The sequence below is a fragment of the Aedes aegypti genome, chromosome 2 (assembly GCF_002204515.2).
Source record: "Aedes aegypti strain LVP_AGWG chromosome 2, AaegL5.0 Primary Assembly, whole genome shotgun sequence".
In the NCBI taxonomy this organism is placed as follows: Eukaryota; Metazoa; Arthropoda; class Insecta; order Diptera; family Culicidae; genus Aedes; species Aedes aegypti.
This window is the reverse complement of record NC_035108.1, coordinates 29,138,073-29,157,907: the sequence shown is the minus strand read 5'-3', so window position 1 is coordinate 29,157,907 and position 19,835 is coordinate 29,138,073. Positions and strand designations below refer to the sequence as shown.

Below are 19,835 nucleotides of genomic sequence, written 5' to 3'. Positions count from 1 at the left end.
TATATCAGAACTCTATCTACGCTCCTGTATCAAATACCTTGAGGCGTGATGATTCGGTGATTGGCTGCCAGTCCTTGTACCATTTCACGTCGGGGAAGGGTACGCCGGCAATCTTGGCTTCGACGCGACCCGAACGGCGACCCATAATGAATACCTCCTCCGGACGCTGCAGGAATCGTGGGGAACTCGCCGAGTTCGAGACAGACGCGTTGCCGTACGGAGCCGTGTTCGTTGGTGGCGACAGCTTCGTACACGCCGACGTCTCGCTCGCTCATGCGGTTGATGAACAGTGTTGCCTGTCCGTTTCTGGTATAACTGAAGCAATAACGACCGCCAGCTTCGATCTTCTGATCGTTGAAGTAGTAGGTCATTGTTGGCTTCGGATAACCGTACACGAACCAGAACAGGCTCACGTTGTGATTCTTGGTACCGTATTGGACGGGGAATTCTTGACGGAGGAACTCCGGAGGGATACCAGAAGCGCGGTCACGATGCGTGGGACGTTCTACGTCGAAGTTGCGTGGGAAAAGCGGGGAAACGCCCGGACGGTAATCACGTCCCGGTCCAAAGTATGGATAAAACACTGGAGGATCAGACTCCAGTTTTCGTCTATACGTTTGGATGTAGGGACTGGGTTCGCTGGCGCCGTATTTGTTTTCGACTCGAATACGGAATTTGTAATCACGGAAAGGTTCCAAGTCGCGTATTTCACAAGAACAGCTACGAATTCCAGAACGGTAAGTATACCATTCGCCGTCAGGGAGTTGCATCATTTCCACTTGATAAGTTACCGGCTCACGTGGAACTGTTGTCATAGATGGTCTCCAGGACAGTGTCAAACGCCGATCGGACAACTTTGAGATAATCGGTCGGTCCATAAGAGGATACGGGCTGGTATGGATGAAACTCTTGTCCTTACTCTTTCCATAGCGACGTCTTGGGCAGGCATCCAGTGGTTCAAACCGTAGATTGACATGAGCCAACACTTCAGCCAAATTATTGCTGATTTTACAAGTATAGCGACCAAGATCCTCCTCCTGAACATCATCAATGATCAAGCGTGCAAGGCCGTTGATGTCGGCTTCGATGCGGTATTTTTCGCTAGGTACAAGACGATGTCCATCACGGATCCATTCCACGGTAGGTAGTGGATATCCATCGACGCATGCTGTAAACTTGGCCTTCATGCCCTCAAGAACAGTCATGTCTACAGGTTTTTTCATGAAGTAAGCAGGAGTTGGTTCATCGCCCTTCGTTAGTTGAGAGACGACATCCAGTTTAGCTTCAACGGTGCTGGTTCCCTCCCGGTTAGTAGCAATGCACGAGTATAATCCAGTATCCGACTCGACGCATTCTTTGATGTACAGATAACAGTGTTCGCCTTCGTACTTCATCTTGTATCGATCGCTTGGATAGATAGGAGTTTCGTTTTTGTACCATTGAACAGTTGGGCGAGGAGTGCCCACCAACTTTGCTGGGAACTTTGCTTCCAACCCTGGCAACTGCTGAACATCTGGGAAACGGTAGACAAAGTTCGGCTTTTGGAACATTTTACGAACAATAGCCGAAGCCTTTGGTTTCGGTTTCTCCCAATGGGTTAGCCATCAGGCAAGCGTATTCACCAGAGTCGGATACTTCAGCAGGCGTTATGGTGAGGCCGACTGTCTTTCCGTCGCAAGTGACGCTAACGCGTCCAGTTGGCTGAAGAGGCTCACCGTCCTTTGTCCAGATAACTTCCGGTGCAGGGTTGCCGATAAACCGAGCTCTGAACGTCAGCTCCTTGCCTTCATCAGCGGTGATGTCACGAATACCGCCCAAGAAGCTGGGTGGCTCCTCGCCAATAGAAGTGTCCGTAACAGGAAGAATGGTAACTTTTCCAGTGCACGAGGTATCACCGTTTTCGTTCGAGGCAACTACTTGATAATCTCCGCAGTCGGTTCCGATGGACTTTTCCACTGTAAGAGTAGAACAACCTTCACCTTCTTCGGTAATTTTGAAACGTTCGCCGGTAATCTGTGTTCCATTGTGCAACCAATTGATGGCTGGAGCAGGGTATCCCACTACCTTAACATTCATTTTCAGGGGGTAACCCTCAACAATGCTCATGTCTTGCAACTCGTTGACGAATTGTGGTTTTCTCGACTTCGGGATAACTTCAGCGATTGAGGCCGATGTAGCCTTTCCAACTTCGTTCACCACTTCACATGTATAGATACCGGCATCTTCAGGAGTAGCGCGATCAATGATGAATCCAACAATACCGTCAGGTTCATTGATGAAGTTGATTGCTTTAGTGTGGTGCACTGGTAAGCCATCCTTGAACCATCTGACCTCGGGCATAGGGAAACCTGCAATTTTGGCTTCCACGTGCAGAGTTTCGCCAACGGCAACCTTTTGATCTTGTAGAGGGCGAATGAACACCGGGTAACGTTGCTTGGCTGTTGACGTAGAATCATTTCGTTAGGGGGAAATAGAAGAAAAAATCGAAAATAAGCTTACGTGTGACTGCAACGCAAGATTGTGTGGAAACCTCGCCGGTCTTGTTCGTCAGAACCAGCTTGTAGCAACCGCTATCTCCAGGATCAACCTTATCGATAACCAAACGGCATCGCCCATCATGGCCATGTGTGATCTTAATGCTGTAAAGTTAGTAACGAGTGATTTAGAGAAATTTCTCGGTATTTTCCAAACTCAACTTACTGTTCATTAGGAGTAATCTCGTGCCCATCCTTGTACCAGGTCATCTTCGGGAGCGGGCTACCATCTACGATACAGGCCAATTCTAAACGATCGTCCTCTTCCAGATCCATGCCCCTCTCGAGTCCCTTGCCGAACACCGGTTGCTCGTTCTTGACCAAAATCATGAACTTGGCTTCAGTCTCACCACCGATGCACGAAGCAACGCAAGAGTACTGTAATGAATTATATTAGATAAATGTTGAAACTAAATCAAACGTCATATGTACTAACATCTCCTTGCCATTCCGGACCGAAATGGCTGATGAACAGCTCACTCGTAACCTCGGTGTCACCGGAAGTGACTACCTTGACCTTTGGCTCGTTGGTTTCTTCGTCGATTTCCTCCAGATTCAATGGAGTTCCGTTGCGCAACCACTGAATAGTCGGGCGTGGAACAGCGGATACTTCGACCTTGTTGTAGACATCGCCCCAATCATGCACGTTCATGCTGTCCGGTTCCTTAGTAAAGGTTGGTTTCGTCACTGGAAGAAGATAGTGGGTATTTTTTTTGCAATATTTGGAATGAATTTACTGTGACTCACTGTGGACGTTCAACTTAGCGGACGCAACCGTTTCACCAAATGTATTGGATGCCGAGATGGTGTACGTTCCATGTTCAGCCAAAGCGCAAGATTCCACCAGAAGAGTGTAGATTTCTTTTTCAACATCAGCTATGACGTCACAATTGTCGACGTTGCACAGGTTGATGCCATCCTTGGTCCAGACGACCTTCGGTTTCGGGTTTGCCTTGATCAGTACCTGGAAGACTCCTTGCGTGAACGGCTCCACCGTAATGTCGTGGAAGTTCTCGATTTCCGGCTTCAACAGTACATCCAAACGGCAGTTGGATTCGTTGATATCGTACTTGTTCTTTGCGCGGAACGTGTAATTGCCAGTGTCGTAATGGCGAGCTTCCGCAATATACAAGGTGTAGGTGATCTCCTTTAGGTTGTACTCCAGCTCCTTAATTTCGGTCTTCATTTCAACGAAGTTATCGGCTTGTACTTCGGTGCCATCTTGGATCCAGCTGATCTCCGGCTCCGGGTCGGCAGTGAGAGTTACGCTCAGAGTAACCGACTCGTTCTTGTGAACGCTGAGACTCTCCAGGCCTTTCTGGAACTTCGGTCGGCGATATTCCTTGCATGCTGTAAGGTACGTTTTGTTAAATCAGTTGTGAGAAAGAGTTAAAAAGCCATAAAGGACACTTACGAATAACAGTCAGGTTGCATGGCAGAGACTTCTCTCCGATACGGTTCTTGACCACTGCCTTCCATTCGCCGGCATCGGCTTCCTTGACGTCCAGATTCTCGATCTTGTAGAGAGTCTACAAAGAGAAGGAACATAAGCATTGTCGCGGATGCGAGAGTTTTCATCAATACTTACTCCAGAGTCAGTAATACGGATACGTTCGCTAGCCTTAACCTCTTCACCGTTGTGCATCCAGGCGACGGTTGGTCTCGGGATACCGTCAGCTTCCACCATCCATGACAGTGGCAGCGAATCGAACGTGGTGACATCAGCAATGTCGGTCTTGAGAATTTCCGGTGACGCTAGATTTCGGAAAGTGAAAGTTAGCGAACATTCTTCTACACAGCTCACAGTCGTTAGTTGGAAACTTAAGTAGATATTTACATTGTTTAGAGACACTATTTACAGAATTTATTTTGGTTCTTGGAAACAGGTGAGTGGTAGCTAGCCACTACGATACGTGCGATCAATTGATATTTTTATTAGCCTGACCTAGACATTGGTAGTTTCGGACGCGGAGAGTCACTGGCTCCTTGTTGCAAGCAGTCGAAGCATTGAACTGCTTTTCTAAACCTATAATTTGACAAATTTTTGGCTTTTGGGACATAGTGGACCAGTATTTACAAAGGAGAAGAAGAGTTTCCGAATAGAGCGAACTTACCAATCCATACTTTGTTGGATTTGCCGCAGGAAGAAAGCGTAATGTAGGCCGATTCGATTAGCTGAGCTTTATCCGCCTTAAGCGTTAGTCACGGATTGTACAATTCCAGAGGTAGCATGCGTAGCCGATTCAAAAAGATGATTTGATTGAAAAATGTACATTCGAGTGATGTTTCAAAGAAATGAAAAATGTGCGTGCAAGTGTAGTAAATTAAGAGAAAGACTGTACTGAGATATTGATAAGTGAGTGGAAATTGGGCCTCTAAAATACTACCTTCTGGTTGAGTAGGTTGTTTAACTATTGCTTCTGCCTCATCTTCCAATAAAGCTTTTTTGGATTTTTCATTTGTTGAATTCTCGAACGGTTTATCGGACTTCTGAGGTTCAACTTCTTCGATGGATTCCGCACGTAGTTGTTTGGTTTTGAGACATTCAGGTAATTCTTCGTTGGAAATTTGTGTTTTCGATGCATCAATTACTCCTTCTAATGCTGCTTCCTTCGCAAAGGACTTCTTGCCATCGGCAATCTCTTTGGGTTCTATGGGCTTACCTTCGAGCACTGTAATATTTTCTATTTCAGATTTTTCCAACTTCTTTCCAGATTTGATGGCGTTCTCAGAGTGGTCGTGTTCCGGTTTTAGTAGTATATCATCGGCGGTGTGGCATTCATCCATTGCCATCTTATCAAGCGTTTTTCCAGTCTTGATACCACCTTCGTTCTGAACGTCGTTCGTGTCCATGAGTTTACTGTCGGGAGCTTGGTCTTGTTCAGCGACCCCCTTTTCAAACAGTTTTCCAGCCTGAAGAGTATTTGTGTCACGACTCATTTGAGCACATTGTTCGCTTACTTCACTTTCGTCTACATCTTGTTTCTCCAAAATTCTTGCTCTTTTCGTCTCTGAAGCCAAGTCATCTTCGAAGTGAACTTTTTTTCCTTTTTCTGCATCGCGTTGGTCAGCATCCTCCCTGTGTAGTCCTTCCGATAACTCCGCTTGTTTTACTTCCGTGGTGGAGACACCGTTTACTTGCATTCGTTGAGCTGTTTCAGGCTCTTCTGTGCCCAATCTACTAGATTGTCGTGAAAATGACGCTTCGTCATCCGATGTCGTTGCCGAAGTAATGGAAACTCCTCGCGAATACTTTCCGGAGCTTGCGGAGTATGCCTCGTTGTCCGATTCCTGCTCTTCAATGATCAACCTTGTACCGGATGACTCATTTACCGTCAGATTGTGATACTTGGCTGTGTCCTCCGGCGATTGAAAGGTAATGCTGTCTATTTCTTCGACGTGCAGTGCAGAAGCGTGTGGTTTATTGGGGTAAATGATCCGTTGAGGCGTTTCCAGAGGAGATCCACTATCTTCTTCGAATATGATTGTAGTGGCGCGCATTTGATGGATTGAGTGAGATTCTTCGGGTCCTGTTCAGAGAGTGTGCATGAGAGTGTATGTAGCTCGAATGTGTATGGCGTGCCAAGGAGCAAACGATTGAACAGATTGGAAGTTTTGGGATAGTTTGGAGGGGACAGTGGAAAGGATTTGATGATGCTGGTGCGCATGACAAAGTGATTCAAATGGGATGGTGAAGGTACGTCAAAATTACCTGTTACGATGGCGGCATGACTCTCTTCGGTGTGTACTGAGATCATGATCGTTTCTCCGTTTTGACCGATTGTGGTGCATTCGCTGAACATGCGGTGTGCTTCGGCATTCTCACTGGGGCTCGCTACAAGGGCCTCTAACGGAGCGCCGAGTCACGCAGGCATCAGTTGCAGGATTGTTGTGTGGGATTGGACACATTCAGACAGGGACGCAACACCACAGAACAATACGGAACCATAGATCGGTCATTTGTACATGTTTGTGTGTGTGTGTGGATGTGAATGCGCATGTCGATGTTGATGAGTATGTGTAAAAGATGTGTATAAACAAGTATTAATCACAGTTGGGTTTATCACAAAATTCATTTAACGCTATAATGTAGGACGTTATGTACAAGAGAAAATGAAGTTCTTGCATCAAACAACCCGGTGGAGATCACTTCGGTGTCAAATTTGCTACGAGGGTCTAACCAAAATCAAACGGGACTTCTATAATACAGTGATTTTGGTGCCTGGATAGAATCTAGACAAATTTCGTTTACCCTGATAACTGGGCATCGTTAACACTGAGATGAAGTCTTCGACCGATGTTTCCAGCTTTTCGGCAATAGAGAGCTCCATTTCCCGAACTGGTACAGGAACTGGTGAATGTTCTTCCTTTTCGGCTAACCTAATATCTGTAGCAAGCTCTCGTACTTCCATAACAGTGATCGTTTGCTCACGGATGACACTATCTCTTTTCGGGGCTCTCTCGGTAAGTTCCTGCTCGACCTGTACCGAATTGATCTCCAACACCTCCGCATTCAGAACCTCGTGGCCTGTTTGATCTACGTATACCGCTAGATAACAATAACATTTAGCGATTTATTTCAACAAAGAATGGAGAAATAACTCCAAAATCAATTCCATACATTGCGTAAAACTTCAAAATGGCACAGATAGTGGGGTTATTGACAAAATACGACCATCGCTTGTCAACATATATAAAAAACACAAAATCGTCACCGAACCAGGTAACGATCGCTGATCAGATAGCAAAATAAATCTAAACGCTAAAACATAGATATGAATCCTGCACTCAAAACGTAAATACTTACTCTGAACAACGACCCGCGATTTACTGGAGATGGTTCCCATTGAGTTTACCGCACGCACTTCGTAGTCACCCGAATCGGCACCACGCACCATCGTCAACGAGAGCGTATAGTTTTCCACTCGCTGTGAGTCGCGTTTAATCGTCAAACGTGCGTCCGTCTGCACCGGTTGTCCATTTTTGTACCAGGTCACCTCCGGCTCGGGCTCAGCGTATATTTCTACCTCCAGAGTCAGAGTGGTGTTTTCGTCAACTTCTGTATCCACCAGTGGTTTACGAACCTTGGGCGTGCACTGAACGGTGGTTTTAGCGCTACTCTCATCCGAACCGTATACGTTAGTGAAAACGGCTTTGTACACGCCCTGGAGTTCGGCCTTGGCTTCTTTCATAATCAGTTTGTAATATAGTCCCTCTTCGACCGTCTTGAATTCGTTTCTCGATTCGGTAATCTCGATACCATCAATGTACCATTGAACTTTTGGCCTTGGAAAACCATCGGCCTTGATGCTCATCGTGATGTTACTGTCACCTTCCTTACAGGTGATCGCATTCATTTTTTCGCGGACCATCGCTTGACAGTTCACGTTGACCTGTGAACGTTGCGTGATGGTACCGTAGTCGTTGATTATGTCGGCCGTGTAGCGTGCCGTATCATCACGATTCGCCGCATGGATCTTCAGTGTGAAGCGACCATCGTCTTCGATCATCAGAATTCGCTTACCATCGGCGACAACCTCCTTACCATCCTTGTACCAGCGCACGATTGGAGCTGGGTTACCATCGGCCTTGACGAACAGCTCGATGTCCTCCTTCTCGTTGACAATCGTTTCCTCAGGAAGGCCATGTGTACAGCGTGGAGGAGCATTCATGGTGAACTCCCAGAACTCAGTAGCTTGGCTAATCTCATTGGTGGCGATAATCTGAAACATAAGCAATAAGTTTGTGGAACTTGACAAATTTCGAGTGAATAGCTACACTTACCGAATAGTTGCCAGCGTCCTCTGCCGCTGCTGGGCTGTACTTAATGATGTGGTAGTTTTCGGCCGTTAGGAACTTAATGCGTTCGTTTTCCTTGAATTCTCTGCCATTTTTGTAGTAGCGAACGGTGGCTTCAGGTACGGCATTTACCTCGATCGACATTTTGAAGTTTTCGCCGACCATTGCCGATGCGTCATGCGGCTTAACAATGGTTGGTGGATACTTGACGACGAGGTTGATAAAGGTCGAATCCTCGCCCAGATGATTCTGTGCAACGATGGAGTAGGCACCGGCGTCCGAAGGTTGCACATCCATGATGACCAGCGTTACGGATTCGGCGTCCTCGTAGAGGAACTTGAAGCGACCGTGTGGTTCGATTATGGTACCCTCGTGACGCCATACGAGCTCTGGCTTCGGATAGCCGTGGACTTTCATCTCGAGCATTGCTTTACCGCCAATTCGAGCCAGTGCATCCTTCGATGTAACTACTAGGTGCGGCTTGGATGGCTCCTGTTGTAGTTGGTTGACTTGTCCCTGAACCGTGAGTTCAGCACTACACTGGATATTGCCGGAAGCGGTTGCGGCAACACAAGTGTAGAGTCCAGCATCCTCTGGTTTTACGTGCTGGAAGACAAGCGCCAACGAATCGGAATCATCAGCCATTAGCACCTTGAATCGCTCCTCAGGATCGAAGGGTACACCGTTCTTTTTCCAGACGAATTTATTCTTATCTGCATCGAGAGTGTCCAGCTCGTTGAATAGCTCTTTCTGATCTGTTACCAATAGTTGTGCCTGGGTTTTGGTGCTGCCGAATTTGTTGTAGGCGGTACACGAGTAGACACCACAGTCGCCCTTGTGGACTTCGGGTATAATCAACTCGTAGTATCCGCTGTCTTCACGCTCGCGGACGACCTTCATACGCTTGTCGGTGTCGAGAATCTCACGATCATCTTTACAGCTGGAACGAGAAGTTGCAAACCATGTTTTTATTAGAGATGTCCTCAAAGTAGTGTGATACTTACAATCGAATCTTTGGCTTGGGATCGCCCCTGACCTTGACCATGAATGTCAGGTAAGTCTTCTCGATGACCTCTGTATCTTTCAGGCTCACACTGAATACCGGTGAATTGGTTTCAGAAAGTGCCTTTCTCTGCTCTGGAGTTACTGATTAGAATAAAACTCATATAGTTAGTTCAGACGTATCTTAACCCATCACAACATAAAACTTACGTTTCTCGACGATCAGCTGGGCAGTACAGGAGGCATTCTCCGTACCGTTGATGGCCCGAGCCGTGTAAGTGCCGCTATCTTCCTCGCGACAGTGCTGAATCTCCAGAATATGCGTAAGATCGCCTGCTTCCTTGATAATGACGCGATCAGCTAGCTTGTCATCAAGCGGTTTGTTATCCTTCAGCCATTGGACGTTGGATTCCTCGTCAATTTGGCACGAGAACTTCGCATTTTCACCGGCTGTTCATCAACAACAGAAGAAATCGATTATTCTCAAATCAATACACGATCACCGTGTTTAAGTGGGTGTAGACGAGTGTTACTGAAGAGTCAGGGTAGTGGAAAGGATTGTTGAAGGTTTTTGGTGAGTGGCAATGTTTCGGTTGCCGTTCTGGTGGTGCTTCTTCGAAGTTGTCTTTGAACTCGTGGTGTGTTTAATTATCCAAAGCTTTCTTAGGTACAGAGTCGGACGAACATTTATAATTATTTACTCTGACAAGTTGAAGCGGACTCTAGAAGCTAGTTTTAGAAGAGAGATAGATATCTACAGAAGCTTTGTATCGATTCGTTTAATTTGGACATTGATTTGAAGCGGACAATGGACTCCAAGAAGCCTGTTTGAAGCGTGATGTGATTCTACTATATGTAGTGGATGTATTGTAGTCGTTGACCGGCTGGTATCAAGTCAGAAATTGTTCAAAATACAAAGATATTGACTTTCCATTTGATGGTCTGTTTTGATTTGTTTCAGAATGTCTATGATCATGAGAACAAAAACTTACGCTCGACGCTCAGGCCGTGAATTGCCTTCAAAAAGTGGGGTCTTATGTTGGTCGGCACCCGCAGTTTCTCGGTTTGGGTAGTCGACATCTTCTCTTCGTGCTTGATCTCGAAATCGGCTAGTTCCTCGAGTTGCGCTAAACATCCGGACGACAGGTCATTGACAGAGGAAATTATCGGACGTGATGAAGGTTCAAGAAGGAACCAGATTAGTATTACTTTTGGAATACAACAAACAGTGAACGGTAAAGTAATGCGGAACGATGATGAAAGAGCATTCGATTAGATATGGCAAAAAATACCAATTTGGATCAGTTGTTAGAGAAACCACGTTTCGGATATTTGCAGGTCCGATGAAACAAAAAAGTATGAACGTACGAGCCAAACTGCAACTGAAAAAGAATTTTACAAACTGATGACGAATACATGTATTTATGCGTAGAATGCATGCCATTAATTGCCATTAGTGTTTGGGCCGATTCGGGTTGAAGAGCGTTTACTGGTGCCTGCTGATACTACGAAGAGTGCGAATTAACAGGTTTACAGATACGTAACATTGAGGCACATACAGAGAAGGAGCGCTGGCTCACAATTACACTTCAAACTGTACCTTCTAGGGTGCGACCTCGCCGGGAAGTCTGTCTTAGCGAAGAATACCTAGAAGTGTGATGATCATCCATGACTTGTTCTTTTTCTATCAGTACGACGTTTGGATCAGCAGTACAAATCTTCTCTCCTGTTACCGGGTCTTCGACCGTATACTGGTATTCGTAAACTGGTTCCTTTGGTTTGGGTTCTTCCTCCTCTGGGAAAAGAATACTCTCAAACTCGCCTTGTTCTGCCTTGTGGATGGTATCTTCTGCGTAATTTACCGTTTGACCTGTCCTTCCGAATAAATGCTTGATTCCTTTGATCTTGCGTTGGGCAGCAGCTGTACTGTAATCTGGATCTGGTACTTCTATGCGACCTTCAAAGAACAGTTGAGTCTTTCGCTCAAGTTCGTCCGTATTCACAACTAACTTCCTGGTAATCTTTGGAGGTGGTGGCGGTGGTGGTCGTTCCTTCTTGATGAATACCTCAATAGTAGCTTGATATACTGGTGGGGGTGGAGGATCGAAGAATGTTGGCAACTGTAGTGGCGGCGGTGTTCGCTTTTCACCGTTACCTTCACCGGATCCTTCCTGCCTATTCTCGCCTTGGTTCTCTTGATTGTTTTGATCACCACCTGTGTTGTCACTTCCGGACTCTCGCTGATCACCGCCTTGGTCTTGTGGTGGAGTCTGCTGTTGTTGTTGAGAATCTGAATCCGCTGCTTTTGTGATTTTTGGTAACTTCGCTGTTTTATTTGGCTCAGTTAATCCTAGCGCTGACTTTACGGATTCCCTGGTAGCTTGTATCTGCTCTAACAGTTCCGAGGTAGTTTCTTTGATTTGTTGAATTTCTCGTTCACCCCGTTGTTCGAACTTTCGTCGGATTTCCTCTTCTTTGGCTTGCCGAACTCGCTTAGCTTCAGCAAGGGCCGCCTTTTCGCGGGTGTGGATTTCCTCTAGCTTATGCTTAAGGGATTCCTCTCTAGATTTCTGCTCTACTAGACTTCCTAGAGAGATATCCTGCTCGGCATCCGCTACAGGAGTATCGTAACCTGTTACACTAGCGGTTTCTGCTGTTCCTAGGTAGTGTTCAAAATGATCAAAACGGTATGTAAAAGCGAAATATAACTTGAAAGCGCATGAGATCAGCAAATGAAAAACCTTGCTGTGAAATTTTCCACACAGCTTGGGAAACAGATTTCAACTTACCTTTCTGCTTAGTTAATTCCGGTAGCTTGACGGCTTCGACCTTCTTCGCTTCGAATGATTTCCTCTCAAGCTCTTTTGGTTTGGTGTCTTGGTTGGCAATCGGCTCTGGTAGCTTCTTGTCTACCGGTTTCGGACTTTCTACGGTTTTAGGTGCGGTCTTCGATATTGGCGATTCGACAACCTTGGGACTTTGTGGCGCTTTAGGTTCAACTTTTTTCTCAAGTTGTTTGGATCTTTCCGGAATTTTCGGTTGGTCAACTGGTTTGTTCGGGGACTTCGAAGATTCTGGAACCTTTGTTGGTGTTTTAGGTGATTCAAATGTCTTTGGACTTTCGATAGCCTTGGTTGGCACTTTCGGAGATTCTAGTGTTTTCTTTTCCACAGGCTTGACAGGTGTCTCGATTACTTTGGGACTCTCTGCTGCCTTTTTCTCAGCTGGCTTAGGACTTTCTGGAACCTTCGTTGGTGTCTTCGGTGACTCTGGAGCCTTTTTCTCTACAACCTTGGGTTGCTCCGGTACTTTTTCAGCCTTCTTCGGCTCGGTTGGCTTAGATTCCGGTAACTTGGGACTTTCTGGTAACTTGACAGGTGATTTTTTACCCTTAGGACTTTTTGGTGATCCGGGTCGTTTTTTGTCTTTCGGACTTTCGGGAGTTTTGGTTCCCTCAATACGTTTCTCCGGGACTGGTATCTGTAGCTTAGGACGATCTTTTTTGTCAACTTTGGGTTTAGGTGTTTCGACTGGTTTGGTGAGTTCAGTCTTTTGCTCGTCGGGTTTGCTTTCGAATTGTTTCTTTGGTAGCTCTGGTAACTTTACTGCCTCGACCTTTTGTGCGGTGAAGTGTTTCTCTTCTTTCTTTTGTTCTGTGGCTTTGGCAACGCTGGCGATAGGGATTCTAGATTGTTGTTGCTGTTCAGAAGTCTCCTGATCTTTCTGGAAAGATTGTCGACGTGCTGTATGCCTCGCTTCGATCTGAGCAAGTTTGGACTGGTGCTCCTGTTGTTCGACGGCTTCGGAAACCTGAACTTCTTGCACAATTTGTTGCTGTTTCTGTTTAAGTGAAGCGTACTTGAATTCTATTTGCTGGATCTTTGATGGAGTATCTGGCGTCTGAGGTGTTTCCACAGAGGGTGACGCTTGCTCTGTTACTACAACTGGACTGACTTCAACGGTTTGATCGATAGAAATCTTCTTTTTGTTATATTTTGATTCTAACTGCTCTAACTTGGACAGCGGTTTTGTCGGTTCTTGTTCTTGCACAACAGTTTCAGTAGCCTGAGCTGTTAGTTCAGTAGCTTCTTGCTTGGATTTATACTTACTCTCAATTTGCTCTACCTTAGTCAATGGTTTCGACTGTTCTTGTTTCTGCTCCTGAACAACTACTTCAGCAGTTTGTTCTTTAACTTCAACTACTTGCTGCTTGTACTTGGATTCGATTTGCTGGACCTTGCTGAGTGGTTCAGCTGGCTTTTCTTCCTGCTTGTTCGGAATCGACTCAGAATGCTGTAGTTTCTGTTTCTGTTGTTCCTGCTTTTGCTTGAGTGCTGCAAACTTGGATTCGATGATCTGGAACTTGGCGTCTACTTCTTCGGACTTCTGTTCGAGCTTCTTCTGTTTGAGTGCCTCGTACTTTGATTCGAGTTGCTTGATCTTAGAATCGGCGTCAATAGCAGGCGATGGGGGTGTAGATGCCTGTTTTACTGTTGAGGATTCAGATTTTACTTCGACTAATTGTTGTTTCTGGGAAGATTGCTGTTGTGAATTTGTTTGAACAACTTGCTGGTGAGCTTGAGTAGATGATTTAACCTCTACTTCAGTCGCTACCTGTTGAGTAGATGCAACCGCTGTAGTTTCAATCTGCTGTGTCTTACTTTGAGACTGGAGCTGTGTAGTCTGCTGAACTGTTGCTGATTTTGATTCTGCAATTTGATTTCGAACTTGAGTTTGGCTGGTTAGTTTAGCTTCTTTGGATTGACCTTCTAGTTGAGTGTCTTGTTGTCGTTTAACGGCTGTTGTTTTAGACTCCTGAGCGGACTCCTGTTTGGAAGTTGAGCTTTGCACAGTAATGGAAGATGTTTTAGTTTCCTGCACTTGGACACTTGAAGTCTTGCCTTGAACAGTCTTTTGTGATTGTTGTTGAACTGTTTCTTGCTTACCAGCAGCGGTTTCGACCTTCCGGGAAGACTTCTTGACTTCGAGTGCTGCAAGACGTTCTTGAACGCTCTTAGGTTTCTCTTCTGCTTCCTCTACTTCAGCGGCGTCTTGGCTGATAGTCTTCTGCACCGATTGAGTTTCCTCTCGATGTGATGTTTTGTGTTTGAATACCACGTAGCTTTCGGCGAAATCCGAAGGTTTGATATTCTCGTCGGTTTTATGAGCTTCGATTCGTTGCGGTAGCTTGATGATACTATCGTCGATGTTGGTCTGTGTCGGATCGATACGCAGATCGTCGTTGGCGTGTTCCTGAAGTGCAACCGCGTTTTCAGCGTACTCTTCGATTTCGTAGATCCAACGCTGTTTCGCTTCTTCCGAGTAGGCGATCAGATGTACGGTGTCTCCTCGACCGCCAACCTTTGGTAGAAGCTCAAAGGCGCGGGAATCGACGTCCCTGATTTGTACGTCCGGAAGCCTAACGATGTCCTTGAGAACGAAGATGGATTTCTCGTCCGATAGTCGTTTCGCTTTGGTGACGAGTACTCGAGACTTGAATAGGAACAGGTAGCGCTCCTTGATTTTGTTCTCCTTGTCTTTGACTCCAAAATACTCGTGGGCGAGCACGCGGCCTAGCTTCTGGAGGTTTCCTCGGAAACCTTCGATGTTCTCCAAATATCGGTTATTCGCTGCACGACTGGGCACCGAGAGCATCAACTCTAGGGCCTTCTGGAGATCGGTGACATTTTCGCCAAGAGCTGTGGAATACTTGAGAAGTTCCTGTTGGGTGGGGAAAAAATTATGAGTGTCAATTAAGTTGGCTTTATCTAATTGTTTTCTTAGGGCTCAACTGTGTATTGCGCTTTACACAGCTTATTATTTATGTAGACTCAACAGTGTTGGTTGTCGAGTAATATCACAATTTTTTTCAGGCTGTGAACGTGAGACCCTTCCCGCGAGTAAAAATTCCAAACGTACGTCATCCAATCCCAAATTCCGCCAAACGCCTGCACACTAATCGCTCAAGTTGTTTTCCACCACCAGCATCGTCATAGCCATCGCCATGGCCAAAAGCAGTAGTTTACTGTGAGCTATTTTTGAATCGCCGGATGATCTTGGATCATCACTTGACTTTTTCAAGATTTTCTTTCTTTCACACTGAGCCAAGGCTGTTCTGAGCTGGCTGCGTACATTAGTTTTCCAGACAGAAATGTATACCGTCGAAAACTAAAAGGTATTTGGAAATTTTTATGCTTGCAAACAAGCGTTTAGGCGGCAACCTTGCTGGGAGGTCAAGATGTCCATATCGTTTGTGTTATTTTGAGTGCAAAGTTATGCTTGGAAAAATCTGGACAGTCTTCAATGACACAGTATGAAAGTGTTCTAGAGAATACAAGGTCAACGCAGATCTAAATCCAGTGAGAACGTCACTCAAAATAACGCAAATTACGTAATTTATTCCCGCGAAAAATAAATTCCACCACCAGACGATGCCAGCAGAGAAGCTAAAACACGAAAACATTAATCCACGCGTTGAATGGGAAGGTAGGCGTGTTTTCATTAGAATAAAAAAATATACATCTATATCTCGCGAAAAAATGAATGTGGAAAACAAAATAAGCACACCTGAGTCGAAAGCGGTGGAAAATACATCGTGGCTAATTGTGTCATGGCGTTATTTTTAGCGAAAAGTAGTAGATCAGACAAAAGATGAATCACGAAAGAATGTTTCTCGTGATCTCAACCAGTAGCCGGTTACTGTCTGGTTATGGTGATGATGAGGGATTTTCCGGACCGACCAGAGAGATGGTAGACTTACGTTAATGGTAAACTGCACTCAAGACGATATGCAATTGAGTGTTAAGTAAAACGTTGAATACAGTTTCGTTTCGAATAATTTAGGTCGAGTGCATTGAGCACAACTAGGGAAACTCAATACAATGCTTGCATCAGTTTTCCTTCAGGATTTGTTTTAGTTTTTTTGCAATTACAGTTTTATTGCATATAGTGTTAATGAAGTCGGTGTATTGCATTAAAATCATTTGATTCCCGCGTTAGTCCAAAGCGTTTGAGATATTTATGAGTCATGAGTTTCTTTCATTTTTTTATTTTCAGATATTGAACTTAGCTTAGTCCTCCGGAAAAGAAGGGGCTTAGAGCAATGCAATTTAATCGTAAAATCACTTCTCCATGAATGTGAACGGAAAATTCTGACCCACTAAAAAAATCGTTTCATATAATGAAATCGTTCGTTCGAACTACGAAGTCAATCGTTGTTTTCTGCAACGAAACAATTTCATAGTTAATCAGTTTCGTTTATTCACTGAACATGATTACAACCACGAGCAAAATGCAGAGATTCACATTTCTGAGTTCACAACTTCCTTCCAAAAAAGTGAGATTTAAAACTGTCATTACCGTAGCAAAAATGGAAGACAGGACGTTTCTCCAGAATGCGCGTTCTCTTCGCAGGTTGAAAGGCCAATGTTGATAATTGCATTGAAATGAGTAATTAATTATTAGGGGAATCAAGGTTTCCTTCCAAATCGTAAAAGAAGGAGACTGTCGCGTTTTGCTGGAAACTCTTAAAGATCGCGAACTTCTTCTCAAACATCTTGAAGAGAAGAAGCACAAATTTATTACTTATCACGACAAAACTGAACGTTTGCTCAAAGTCGTCTTGAAAGGTGTCTCAAGTGACTGTAAGTCACCTGAAGAGATCAAAAATGGAATAACTGATTTTCCCCAAGTAATCATTATGAAAAAGAGAATCCAATCTGGCATTGTTCGGAAGAGGCTTTCTCAAGAATATTATTTAGTTCACTTTAACAAACAAGATCTAAGTAATATTAAAGCTCTAGCAAAAAAGCTAGACTTATGTTTGATGTCCGTGTGACATGGAAACATTTCCTGAAACCTGGAGGAAATTATCAGAACCCCACTCAGTGCCGTCGGTGCAGGAGTGGGGTCATGGAACAAAAAATTGCCGCTTGGATGCCAAATGCATGATTTGCGGAGGTTCTTCTCACGCCAAGGACTTCTGTCCAGTGAAGGAAGATACCACCAAGTTTATATGCTCGAATTGCGGGGGCAATCATAAGTCAAATTTTTGGGCTTGCCTTTCGTGTAGGCGAGTCGTCGAGGCTCGTTCCAGGCAGATGAAAGATCCGTTACGATAACGGTCGTTTCCTGAATTTGCCTGGTAGAGAATCGAACAATACTCATTTTTCAGTTAACGATCGCTTGATCAAGAATCATACCCATCAGGAAGATTATAATCATTGCTCATTCACACACTAATTTTAATCCGCCGGGTAGCCGTTTGAATCATTTAATTTCGAATGTATCTACCCAAGGAAAATCCTTTGCCGATATCGTAGCAGGTAATTTGGTTTCCCCCTCTTTTCATACTACGAGTACCCGTTCTAATTGTTTCAAATCAAATGGGAAAACCCTGCCGCCGCAGGAAACTTCTACTCCGCCTCTTCGTCTACCGAACATTCTAACGGAAAGTTATCAGATAATGTACCCACTTCAAGTGATATGTCTGCCTCTGATTTTAATTTTCTAACTGAACAATTGAGTCTAATGATTGATGCAATGTTCAAAGCTACCACTATGACTGAAGCAGTCCAAATTGGTGTAAAATTTACTAATAACATTTCTATTAGATTACGTTTTTCTAATGGATCCAATAAATAATGATTTAAATATTTTAAATTGGAATGTTCGTTCTTTGAATGGTAAAGAGGACGAGCTGTTTAATTTTCTTACAGTCAATAACGAGCATATAACAGTTATTACTGAAACCTATTTGAAACCTGGATCCAAATTCAAAAGAAATTCTAACTTTTTTGTTTATCGTAATGATCGGCTTGATGGGGAATGTGGGGTGCAACATCATTCATAGGCGTATAAAACATCAACTTTTTTTTTAAAACTTTTGATGTTTCAGCTTGGTAAATATTATTCCATCGTTGCCTATTTGCCTTTTCAACGCACTGGGCAGCAAATTAATTTGCTTCAAACTGACTTGCGGAAATTGACTCGCAATAAGTAAAAATTTTTGTCATTGGCGACTTTAATGCCAAACATCGGTCATGGAATAATTCTCAAAGTAATTCCAACGGCAGAATTTTATTTGATGAGTGCTCTGCAGGATATTTCTCAATTCAATACCCTGATAGCCCCACATGTTTTTCCTCTTCTAGAAATCCATCTACGATTGATATGGTCTTAACAGACTCAAGTCATCTTTGTAGCCAACTGATTACTCATGCTGATTTTGATTCTGATCATGTCCCTGTTACGTTTCAGATATCGCATGAAGCGTTTCTCAATCCTATCAGCTCCACTCTCAATTATTTTTGAGCCGACTGGAATATATATGATACATATATTGATTCTAATCGTGATGTTAACATTTCTTTACAAACAAAACATAATATTGACAATGCTCTTGAAACTTTAACAAATTCCATTGTTGAAGCCAGGAGCATTTCAATTCCAAAATGTGAAGTAAAATTTGAATCCGTGATTATAGACGATGATCTGAAACTCTTGATCCGTCTTAAAAACGTGAGGAGAAGGCAATTTCAACGCACTCGCGATCCTGCTATGAAAATTATATGGCAGGATCTGCAGAATGAAATCAAGAAACGTTTTGCACAATTAAGAAACAAACATTTTGAAAATAAGATTTCTCAATTGGACCCTGGCTCTAAGAGGAAAACAAATTCTTACTAACTAATTGTGAAGAAGCTCAAAAACCTGCTATGCAGTTTGAAAGTGCGCACAATTTTAATTTAGGACCAACCCAACCCCCCCCCCCGCGAAATGACAAATAACGCACTTTTCACGTTTCGTTGTTGACGTGTGCAGAACAACGAATGGAATGAAATGAAATAAGGGCGAGTCTGATATGTTCGTCTACAACAATGAAACTAAGTTTCATAAAATCACCAAATTTAAGCACCAAATGAACTGAACTGCCCACCAATTCGTGAGAAATTACTTACAATACAGCATAGCTGATTTTGTGGGTCGCTTCTAAGCCCTCAAAAGAAAGTGCGGGCCGTAACATAAAATAAAATACAATATTTTGGGCCTCGTGGCAGTGCGGTTAGTGTCGTCAGACATTTAAGCGCATCTTGTCATGTGGTGTGGGTTCGATTCCCGCTTTAGCCATTGAAACTTTTCGTCCACCAGAGGTCTTAGTTTCAATCAAAAAGGCCTATGAGCTATGAACTAATTTACGACGACATCACACAGCAACTTCCAGCGAAAAGAAAACCTTTACTGCGGACGATGTATAAAAAAATAAACGATTTCGTTGCACATTCATCCACGCATTGTTCATCCGGTGAACATTCGTGTTGGTGCGGTTGTCATTTTATGTAAACACGGCCCACATTTAGAGCGGAAAAAAATCGACAAGAAAAAAAGACCGTGGATAAGTCCATTGTATGAAATATCCAGCTTTTAAGAGCGGTAATGGCTGCCAAAAGTTAGCTACTTTTCTGGTAAGGATCCAACAGTTTGACGTTTGGCTTGGGTCCG

The 19,835-nt window shown here is 44.2% G+C and overlaps 1 protein-coding gene across 1 annotated transcript in view; it reads right to left on the bottom strand.

Annotated features, from left to right (window-relative positions):
- LOC5578167 (obscurin) overlaps positions 1–19,835 on the bottom strand; it is a 206,626-nt gene that overhangs the window by 7,831 nt on the left and 178,960 nt on the right. The window contains 18 exon segments of the mRNA XM_021840377.1: positions 38–184; positions 186–1,574; positions 1,576–2,438; positions 2,500–2,639; positions 2,701–2,912; positions 2,971–3,221; positions 3,282–3,884; positions 3,949–4,063; positions 4,123–4,289; positions 4,922–6,064; positions 6,247–6,381; positions 7,342–8,257; positions 8,319–9,273; positions 9,338–9,479; positions 9,546–9,785; positions 10,328–10,462; positions 10,936–11,994; positions 12,125–15,056. Coding sequence (XP_021696069.1) covers positions 38–184; positions 186–1,574; positions 1,576–2,438; positions 2,500–2,639; positions 2,701–2,912; positions 2,971–3,221; positions 3,282–3,884; positions 3,949–4,063; positions 4,123–4,289; positions 4,922–6,064; positions 6,247–6,381; positions 7,342–8,257; positions 8,319–9,273; positions 9,338–9,479; positions 9,546–9,785; positions 10,328–10,462; positions 10,936–11,994; positions 12,125–15,056 — 11,544 coding nt within the window.